This window comes from Humulus lupulus, chromosome 5, assembly GCF_963169125.1.
Source record: "Humulus lupulus chromosome 5, drHumLupu1.1, whole genome shotgun sequence".
NCBI classification, from domain to species: Eukaryota; Viridiplantae; Streptophyta; class Magnoliopsida; order Rosales; family Cannabaceae; genus Humulus; species Humulus lupulus.
In genome coordinates, this window is record NC_084797.1 from 21481179 (window position 1) to 21492287 (window position 11109).

The 11109-nt window shown below is 33.6% G+C and overlaps 1 protein-coding gene across 1 annotated transcript; it reads left to right on the forward strand.

Annotated features, from left to right (window-relative positions):
* The first annotated feature begins 1948 nt into the window (after positions 1-1948).
* LOC133834606 (ABC transporter C family member 10-like) lies at positions 1949-8221 on the forward strand. The gene is made up of 12 exons (XM_062264275.1): positions 1949-2133; positions 2302-4345; positions 4506-4826; positions 4914-5000; positions 5093-5680; positions 5768-5932; positions 6052-6346; positions 6467-6681; positions 6773-7078; positions 7168-7228; positions 7324-7563; positions 7948-8221. The coding sequence occupies exons 2-12, from the start codon at positions 2312-2314 to the stop codon at positions 8061-8063; spliced, it is 4428 nt and encodes a 1475-aa protein (XP_062120259.1). The 5' UTR covers positions 1949-2133; positions 2302-2311; the 3' UTR covers positions 8064-8221.
* Positions 8222-11109: the final 2888 nt, after the last annotated feature.

Sequence of the window (11109 nt, forward strand, 5' to 3'; positions counted from 1 at the left end):
AACATAAATAATTGTGTTTCTCTAATTAGAGAAGCACTATTCTATCCTTTATATCATTCTTTAAAATATATCATCTCATGTAATGTCATTTTTTTTTGTACTCTTTTCTTTTAAAATAAAGACTTTTGAAGAGGCTATTGTGAGTGGTCAGTGTGAGTCTGACCTCTTGCCTAATAAACTATAATATTTATGCAGAACTTCTAGTATTACTCTAATTATTTTAACTGTGAAATATTAAAAAATATATATATACAAGAAGCAAAAGGCAAGTTTTGCACCCAAAACTTTATTCATCAACTTGATTTCTTTGGCTTTTTTTTTTTTGTCCTCGCGTTACACTTTTGTAATTTTTCAGGAAAAAAAAATTGTCTACTTTGTCTTTTTATATGTCTTATTTATATATTGCCAAAAAAGCAAGAGAGCGTCGACATCTCCTAATCAAGAAAAGAAAACTATCCCATTTGAGAGTAATAGAAAGAGTAAAAATTTGTTCCATTTTAGAAAGAATACCGTTCAACTTTGAACTGTTTGATTAAAAATTAACTTAATATACTTTTAAATATTTTATTTTAAAATATATGTACAAAAACTCAAAAGGTGATTATCCCATAAAAAAAAAAATCATATATATAAAGGGTACTATTTTAGTATAATATTTTAGTATAATATTTTTTTTAAAGTTGTAACTCTATTTTTTTTTAGAAGTGTTCTATTTCTTTTACGTAACGATATATTTGTAGTTACATTTTCATAAAATATCTAATAATTTAAGATGTTGAAATTAGAATTTAAACAACTTACTGCACACGTGTTTGAATCTGCCCATGCAACGAACTGTTCGAATCCTAATTTTCATATTCTAAATTATCTAAAATTTCTTGAAAATTTGTAGAAAATTTCCTATAACTACATTATACATCGTTGTATAAAAAAATATAATTGTAATTTATTTATGTACTGAAAATATTAAAAATACATATTAATAATGATTAGAAATAACAACTACGAAGTAATTTTTCATATATAACAAAATCCAATTTCTCAAACAAAAAAAAAATGATAACAAAATCCAAAAGCCTAAAAGATTATTGCATTCTTTGTGGTGATAAAAGAATACAATAATTTTGATAAACATTTAGGGAGTACAGATTATGAAGAGTTCAAAATGATTTATTTAATACAAATTAAAGTGAATAGTTATATTTGATTTTGATATTATTATTATTATTATTATTATTATTATTATTATTATTATTATTATTATTATTTTGTGTATGATATATAAGAATTTGAAAAATAATATTTGTTTATACATATTTTTTTTTTCTGAAGGATAATTATTTGTTTATATTTAAAATAACATATATGTGTTAATAATTTATTGTACACTTTACAATAAATGGTACGTACTATTGCTCAGCACGTTAATAGTTGTATGATTATTATTGCTTCTTTTAAAAGAAAACAAACATTAGGCTGGTTTCTCATATAACACATTAGATTTTCTTAAGTTAAATACTTTATCTCTTAACAAAATCCAATAATCTAAAAGAGCCAGTCTAAAATATTTAATTAATGATAAGAAAAAAAAATTATTATTTCACTAATATTTTTTATTTTCAATCACGGGAATCAAAATTCTGAGTGCCAGGACAAGATGCACAGTCCAGAAAATTTTGTGGTCGTAAGTGTTCTTATTTCTTATATCATATTAATTTGTTTTTATTAGAAATAAATTAGTAATATATTTATGGTCACAGACTCACAATTTTTCTTATTAGTTATTTAGGGGTTGAATTTTAAGAAGAAGAAAATGAAAGAACATCCACGTATGGGAGAGACACATAACGTCAGAGGTGAGACGCAGGAACTCATTCCATAAATCTTATTAAATAATATCATCTTTCTATTCATATTACTTAATAACAAAATTGACTATTGATGTGTATAACTCAAAATGCATATTTTAACGTCTGTTTCTCTTTCTCTCATAACATTTTTGGTTCAAAAGTCCTAGACTTTTAGCTTAGTGAAAGACCTGTTTTGGTGGGTCTCTTTGCTGTGGACTATGTTGGTGGCTTCAGTTGAGGCCTAAGAGACGGAGAAACACATCCTTTTCTTATGTAAACTCAGGTATGCATGGTTCTATGTTTTGTTTTCTTTTGTTTTTTCATTCCATAATTTTATTTTGGTTTCTGGGTTTTTCTTTTTTTAAGAATAAATAAAAACTATGCTACTACACTTATTTAAATAATGCAGCCAGAGTTTGAGAATAAATTTATGTCTAATTTTTTTGCTTAGAAAAATAAAGATGAAGGATATATGGGCTATGTTTTGTGCTGCCGAATCTGATGGTTCAAAATTTGAGCTTTGGAATCACCTTTCTTCATGTTCCAACAATGCTTTGATGATCTTCTTTGATGTTGTTCTTTTCATCATGCTCTTTATCACCATGATTAAAAAACCATCCTCAAAGCTGGGTCATGTTCCATCTTGGTTTCAAGGCCTTTCCTTTCTTCAGATAGTCTCAGTTGTCTTCAACATCTGTCTCGGATTGTCCTTTCTGTTCTTTGGATTCAGCATATTAGAAGAGAATTTAAAGAAAAATCAAACTGCTGTGCCTTTGCATCAATGGTTGCAAGCATTATTTCAAGGCTTCACTTGGTTATCTGTGGCCTTGACAGTAAGTATCAAAGCGAAACAGCTTCCAAGAGCACCTGTTCGGCTGTTGTCCATTCTAGTTAGCTTGTTTGCTGGATTTGCTTGTGTTCTGTCTTTGTTTGCCGCACTTTCAAACAAACAAGTAACCATTAAGATAGCTTTAGATGTTTTATCTCTTCCAGGAGCTGTTCTTTTACTCTTATGTGCTTATAAGAGTTCTAAATTTGAAGAGAGTGATGAGGATGTTGTCACTCAAAATGGTCTTTATACACCTTTGAATGGTGAGCCTAATAACATTGATAAAGGTGGCCATGACTCAGTTACCCCATTTGCCAAAGCTGGATGGTTCAGCAAGTACACATTTGGGTGGCTACACTCGTTGATGAAAATGGGAAAAGAGAAAACTCTCGAGGAAGAAGATATACCGAGGCTGCGAGAAGCTGATAGAGCAGAAAGTTGCTATCAAATGTTCTTGGAGCAATTGGAGAAACAAAAACTCAAGGATCCTTCTTCTCAACCATCAGTGTTGAAGATAATACTTTTATGCCACTGGAAAGAGATTTTCATATCAGGGTTCTTTGCTTTAATTAAGATTTTGACTCTCTCTGCTGGTCCTTTGCTTCTTAATGCGTTCATTTTGGTAGCTGAAGGAAAAGAAAGTTTCAAGTATGAAGGTTCTATATTAGCCTTTACTCTTTTCATTTCAAAGAGCCTTGAATCCATCTCACAAAGACAGTGGTTCTTTAGAAGTAGACTTACTGGTCTGCAAGTGAAATCATTGCTCACTGCAGCCATTTACAAGAAGCAACTGAGATTATCTAACTCTTCGAAGCTTATTTATTCTAGTGGTGAGATTATGAATTATGTTACTGTGGATGCCTATAGGATTGGGGAATTTCCATATTCGTTCCATCAGACTTGGACTACTAGTCTCCAAATCTGTATTGCCTTAGTGATTCTCTTCGAATCAGTTGGATTGGCGACGATTGCAGCGTTGGTGGCAATAATTTTTACTGTGATATGCAATGCTCCACTTGCTAAGCTACAGCACAAGTTTCAGGTGAGGCTTATGACAGCTCAAGATGAGAGGTTGAAAGCTCTCTCTGAGGCTCTTGTGAACATGAAGGTGTTGAAACTATATGCATGGGAAACTCACTTCAAGAATAATGTGGAAAGTTTGAGGAAGGTAGAGTTGAAATGGCTATTGGCAGTGCAGTTTCGAAAAGCATACAATTCCATTCTACTCTGGGCATCTCCTGTTTTGGTCTCTGCTGCAACATTTGGAGCATGTTACTTTCTCAAAGTACCCCTGCGCGCCAACAATGTCTTCACATTCCTAGCAACTTTACGCCTTGTTCAGGATCCTGTTAGATCAATACCTGATATAATTAGTGTGGTGATTCAAGCAAAGGTTGCATTTTCACGAATTGTGACTTTTCTTGAGGCCCCAGAACTACAGATTACAAAAGACAATCAAATGTTCAACCTGGAGAGTGGGGACAAAGCCATAATTTGTAACTCGGCTGATTTTTCATGGGAAGATAATTTATCAAAGCCAACTCTGAGAAACATAAATTTAAATGTTAGCACTGGCGAAAAGGTGGCTATATGTGGAGAGGTTGGCTCAGGGAAATCAACTCTTTTGGCTGCAATTCTTGGTGAAGTTTCAAATGTTCAAGGCAGTGTAAGTAATCTATGCAATTAGATTTTTTTTTTTTAAAAAAAAGTGTTTTGCTACCCTGCTTTTCATTCTGGTTAAGACTTAGTTTGTTACTCTAATGCACACCTTAGTTTCTTCCTGAAACTAACCATTGTCATCTTCCTTCTAATTCCTGGAATTTCAGATTCAAGTTTGCAGAAATATTGCCTATGTCTCTCAGACGGCATGGATCCAATCAGGCACCATACAAGACAATATTTTGTTTGGCTCCCCTATGGATGGTCTAAGGTACAGAGAAACACTAGAGAGATGTTCACTAGTGAAGGATTTTGAACTGTTGCCTTATGGTGACTTGACCGAAATTGGAGAAAGAGGAGTGAATTTGAGTGGTGGCCAGAAACAGCGAATCCAACTTGCTCGAGCACTTTATCAAAATGCTGATGTATATCTTTTGGATGATCCATTCAGTGCTGTTGATGCACATACTGCTACAAGCTTATTTAATGTAATCATTCTTTCCTGAAAATTTTAAAGTCTTGATTCTTTTTCTTTGTCTTTCTAATGGTTGGATCTTATTCTTACTTGATTCCAGGAATATGTTATGGAAGCACTATCAAACAAGACAGTCATGCTTGTGACCCATCAAGTTGATTTCTTACCTGCATTTGATTCTGTTTTGGTTAGTCTTCTTCAAGTTCCAAGAATTGTCTTTCTAGTGTTATTTTTCTGACTAAATGACTACAGTTAATAATAATACGCACTTATTGACAGATAATGTCTGATGGGGAAATTTTAGAATCAGCTCCTTACCATCAATTATTGTCAACAAGCAAAGAGTTTCAAGACCTTGTGAATGCACATAAAGAGACTGCGGGTTCTGAAAGGCTTGCTTATGTAAATACCACAGAGAAACTTGGAACATCTAGTAAGGAAATCAAAAAGAGTTTTACAGAAAAGCACTTCCAAGTATCTACAGGAGATCAGTTGATTAAGCTAGAAGAAAGAGAAAAAGGGGACACAGGATTTAGGCCTTACATACAATATCTGAGTCTGAACAAAGGGTACTTGTACTTTATCATCTTAACTACCTGTCACCTTATATTCGCCATTGGTCTGATGTTGCAGAACTCTTGGATGGCTGTTGGTGTAGAAAATCCTCATGTCAGCACATTGAAGTTAATCCTGGTTTACTTGTTGATTGGAAGTTGCTCCTTATTAGTTTTGCTTTTCAGATCCTTTGCTATAGTTTATTTGGGTATTGAATCCTCAAAATCTCTATTTTCCCAACTACTAAATTCCCTTTTTCGATCTCCAATGTCCTTTTACGACTCCACACCAGTGGGAAGGATACTTAGTCGGGTAAGCATCTAGAACAACAGATTCAATTACAGGTAGAAGACTTATTCATAAAACTAAGACTTATGTATTATCTTTGTTCTTGAATAGGTTTCATCTGATCTGAGTATAGTTGATATGGATGTCGCATTTGGCATATTCTTTGCTGTTGGATCTTCCATCAATTGTATTTTTAATCTTGGAGTACTAGCTGTTATCGCTTGGCAAGTCTTGTTTGTGTCATTACCAACTATTTATCTGGCCCTTCTGTTGCAGGTAATAAAGTTATGACTAATTTTCTTGTGATTTTTTCTTAGTTATTCACATCTTTCATGTGTCACTTTGAGGAATATATTTTGCTGATTATTTTTTTTTGGTTATGAAAAAATCATTAGAAATATTACTTTGCTACTACTAAAGAACTTACGCGTATCAACGGCACAACAAAGTCCTTTGTAGCTAACCATCTTGCGGAATCTGTGGCTGGAGCCACAACAATTAGAGCCTTTAAAGGAGAAGAACGCTTTTTCAAGAAAAGTTTAGAGCTCATTGACATAAATGCTAGCCCATTTTTTCATAGTTTTGCAGCAAATGAATGGTTAATCCAAAGATTAGAAACACTCAGTGCAACAATTCTTGCTTCTGCAGCATTCTGTATGGTCCTTCTCCCCCCTGAAACTTTAACCTCTGGTTAGTATTTAACAACTTTGCTCTCAGTACCCTTTTCACTACCTAAAAATATGCATCGTATTTCATGCATTTGGAGAAAAATAAACTTACTCTTCCAAAACAAAATTTGTGTTGCTGCAGGATTTATTGGAATGGCCCTAACGTATGGTCTATCCATGAACATTTCTGTGGCGAATTCTATTCAAAGGCAATGTACTCTCACAAATTACATGATTTCAGTAGAAAGGTTAAACCAATACATGTGCCTACCAAGTGAGGCTCCTGAAGTGATCATAGATAATCGCCCCCCAACCAATTGGCCTAATGTGGGGAAAGTAGAGATAAATAATTTACAGGTAAATAAAGACTACTCTTTGATTGTTTAAAAATAACCCCTGTAAAAAGAAAGAATGCTGATGTGTTTATGATCTTGATTTGGAAAAACAGATCAGATATAGAGCCAACTCCCCCCTTGTTATTCGCGGGATTAGTTGCACATTTGCAGGAGGGCATAAGATTGGCATAGTTGGTCGAACAGGGAGTGGGAAGACTACTTTAGTAGGAGCTTTGTTTCGTCTGGTGGAGCCAACTGAAGGGAGTATAGTAGTTGATGGCATTGACATATGCACAATAGGACTCCATGATTTGAGGTCACGCTTGGGAGTAATACCTCAAGACCCCACTCTATTTAATGGGACTGTTAGATACAATTTGGACCCCTTATCTCAACATTCTGACCATGAAATATGGGAGGTAACCATACAATGTTATACTATTTCACCAGTTGAGTGAGGTTTTAACAAAACAAGGTTTTATCATTTTCTCTTCTTGTGAATTTCAAGGTTCTTGGAAAGTGTCAACTTAAAGAAGCTATTGAGGAGAAAGGTGGTCTGGACTCGTCAGGTAATGACAACAAATTTGATACACGACAAGTAAGTGACATTAAGAGATGCATAATTTATGATCACTAATAACAAGAGTTGTTTTGTTATTCTCAGTTGCGGATGATGGCTCAAATTGGAGCATGGGACAAAGACAGTTGTTCTGTTTGGGGAGAGCTCTACTAAGGAGAAGTAGGATATTGGTGCTTGATGAAGCAACTGCTTCCATTGACAATGCCACTGATATGATTCTACAAAAAACCATTAGAATTGAGTTTGCTGAGTGCACTGTCATCACAGTAGCTCACCGAATACCGACTGTGATGGATTGCACCATGGTTCTTGCCATGAGCAATGGTAATCTTCATTATAAACCGATTGAATTAACCATCTTCAAACTTTAACCCGTGGATTTTGAGATAGAGCAGTCTTACCAGACTCTCCATTCTATACTGTGTAATCTTCTATCAACATACTCTCTAAACCTTCATCCTACATGTATACTAAACCTTGGTGCGAGCTGATTGGCCAAACAACAACAAGAATGCTAACCTCAACTAAGAGTTAACCTTCATTCAACATTGTTTGCTAATATTCAATAAAATTCATTTGTAAAATAGGAATACTACTAATTTCTCTGTGACTAAACCATTCTCAAAGGGAGAGGCTACTTTCTTGTTATTCTTTTTTTAGAAATATATTTTTTGTTTAGAGATTTTGAAATTTGATTTTGGATTTCAGGAAAAATAGTGGAGTATGACGAGCCAATGACGTTGATGAAGAAAGAAGGATCACTTTTCGGAAAGCTGGTGAACGAATACTGGTCTCATTTGCAATCTGCTGAATCACATGGATAATAATTACATTAAAATTGCAAGTCAAGGAGACATTATAATGATTTTCCACTCAAAATGGTGACATGATATCTCTACCAGTTTTCATCATTGCCTAGGGAATATTTCTTGTATGAATAATAAGTTAAATCTTCTTTAATCGATTCACGGTTGATTTTCCATTTCTACATTGCGTGAACTATTATAAAAAAATAAATAAAAAAAGTGAACAACAGCATGTTGTTAAAAAAAACAATAGCATAGTAAAACTGAAATAGAATAGGCCTTAGCACAGGCAGTATTTTCACCCTATGCAACTCATTCCATAGTAAAAACGACAATGTTATTTTTAACTAATTCAAGGCCTTGTAGAAGAGAAAAACAGGCTGTGGAATTTAAGTTAAAAATATGAACTTAATTTAAGAATTTAATCCCAGACTTATTACAAATAAGCTCATCAAATCAATCAAACCATTCATATTGAACAATATTATCCTATTTATTATTGAAGTATATCAATTAAAAATGTAAAAGCTTACCTCTTAAACTTGGTAATTGGTATTGACAAATCCATTGAAATTAATCCTACAAACAAATATCAAACACAAATGCAAAATACAAAAGGTAGGTGTTTATGGATATTTATGCTCAAACTTGTATTCATAAAGCGGTTATTGTAGTATAGTAAGGCCAGTCGTGTACTTAGAGAGACAACTTAAACAAAGAGCGATTAGTAGAACTTAAGCACAAAAAGTACAGAGAAAATCGTTGGTAGTTTATAAGAAATATTAAAAGCAAAATTAAGCAAATAAAATTTGTAGTAAAATCAATAATAAAGGTGATAACGTTTCAAGAATCACCTATATTGCCAGCTTAATTATTTGGGTTTCAATGCACACACTAACTGTGACGTCCCTAAGGTAGGGTACGTCTGCGACATACTCGTAATTCCAGAATTTACGAGTATGTTAAGCACTTGATCAAATGAATTAATAAAATGATACTAAGAAATACAGAAAATTTAAAACTTTTATATAAACTTATTAATAGAAACTATTACACGTATGAATACTTTAAGTTTTAATGTAGCAATATGAAAAACCCTAAACCACTATTGCATTACTACTGAGTCCGTGCTTCACAAGTTGTTCAACATCTAAAGCTACACCTAGAAAAATGTTGAAAAATAACATAATGAGCTAACGCTCAATAAGTAAATCTCATGCATACACATACACATACACATGAATGTCGTGAGTTTAAAGTGCACATATACTCATATGTTACTTATAATACTTATACATTTCATTTATTGATCAAGAACTTTCAAACTTTACTTTTGTACTTTTTCTCTTTTTACTTTTGCATTGTTATGGTCCCGTTATCTTATATGCACACTATTCGATTTAGCTAATGCCTGCAGGGCTTGTTACACATATAATATAAAATCTCATGGGTTCTCCTCCGGCTAGCCATCACCACAGTAGGGTGCATTATAAACCTTATTCCATCATTGCCTCATCGAGCTCAAGAGTTAAGGCGGCCACACACTATGGTGTCAATACATATAACAATAACTCATATGGAGGAGAAATAAAAACAGGAAAATGGAAAATATATTTGAATGGTCAACTCTGACCTAGCCCACACTAGTGGGCAGCCACTATAAGTCTTATAGACCTCCGTCTTCTTTACTGAACTTACTTAATTGCTTCATCAAAACAATGTCACCCTTTTTAAACATCTTATTATCACTTTGCTTAAGCCTTGTTGTCATTAACATGTTCAACTTCACATAAGACTTTTCAAGGCATTTCACAACTTTTCACATATTCTTATGCATGGTCTTATATCACATAATAATGTATCATATAACTGTACATGCCATGCATACATGTTGATGCTGAAATGTCAATGTTCATGTTCATGATTCATGTTTGATGGTATTCAATCAAGGCATTGTATCACATCTCATATAACTCAAAACATCTTCAGTCATAATACATGAAGCTTTGGGTTGGTGTCGTTATTATACCTTAACGTAGAGCTATGGCTCAGGTCTAAGGTTTTCAGCCTAAAAACTTAGAAGCTTCATATATCATAACATGTAACAAAGTCATAAACATAGAAGGTAATCCACATATTCATCTACATGAGAACACATAGTTGCACATAACTCAGATCAAATTTAACCAATTAAGACAACTTTCACATATCACGAGATCAATCTATTATATATTATATAATCCATTATGATATACACACCACACAAAAATCGTATAACCATTTATCACATACTCATCATAAACATCATCATCCCATACTTATGATCGTGAAAATATGATACGCAAGTGCACGCAATTGATTCAAGTAATATAGATAGTAAATAGAGTATCGTTCCCACAAGAACTGTTAACCAATTACCAATAATTGATTTTCAAATTCTATTTGGTGAATTAAAATTTAGATGAATAATTAAAATTAAAATGAATAACTCTAAACTACGAACATGTTGACGCGGTTCTTCGCCAACAGATAATTAAGAAAATAAGAGAAAGAGATTAGTGCTTAATAATGAACCGAAACAGATGAATGATCTTTAAATGGACTGATGACACAATTACGTTTTTAGGTAGTTCAAAGGTTAAAAATCCTTCTACTCCACCAGCCAATATTATTGCTATCTTTTGGTATTCTTTACAGGATACTTTGTTACATAATAGAATCCACCCCCTTGCAACTCCCAGGGTCTCTATATTTATAGGAGAGGGCACCTAGAAGTTGGTAAGGGGGGTCATCCCGTGACCTTCTTACCCATCATGTTACTTCTGTGACATTCATGATTAATTCCTAAAACCTGACAAATGAAGTGTGGTCTAATCAACAGGTAAGGGGGATAATGGGCTGCACGGCCCAACCCAGTCGTGGGTGCCTGAATACGCACGTTCATGCAACGTGTCCGAGAATTCAGGGATATATCGGACACGTGATGTCTGATATATGCACGTTTACATTGCGTGGTTGACTTTATAAAAGGTCATAGCTTCCAACTCCAGTTCGTACCACGAGC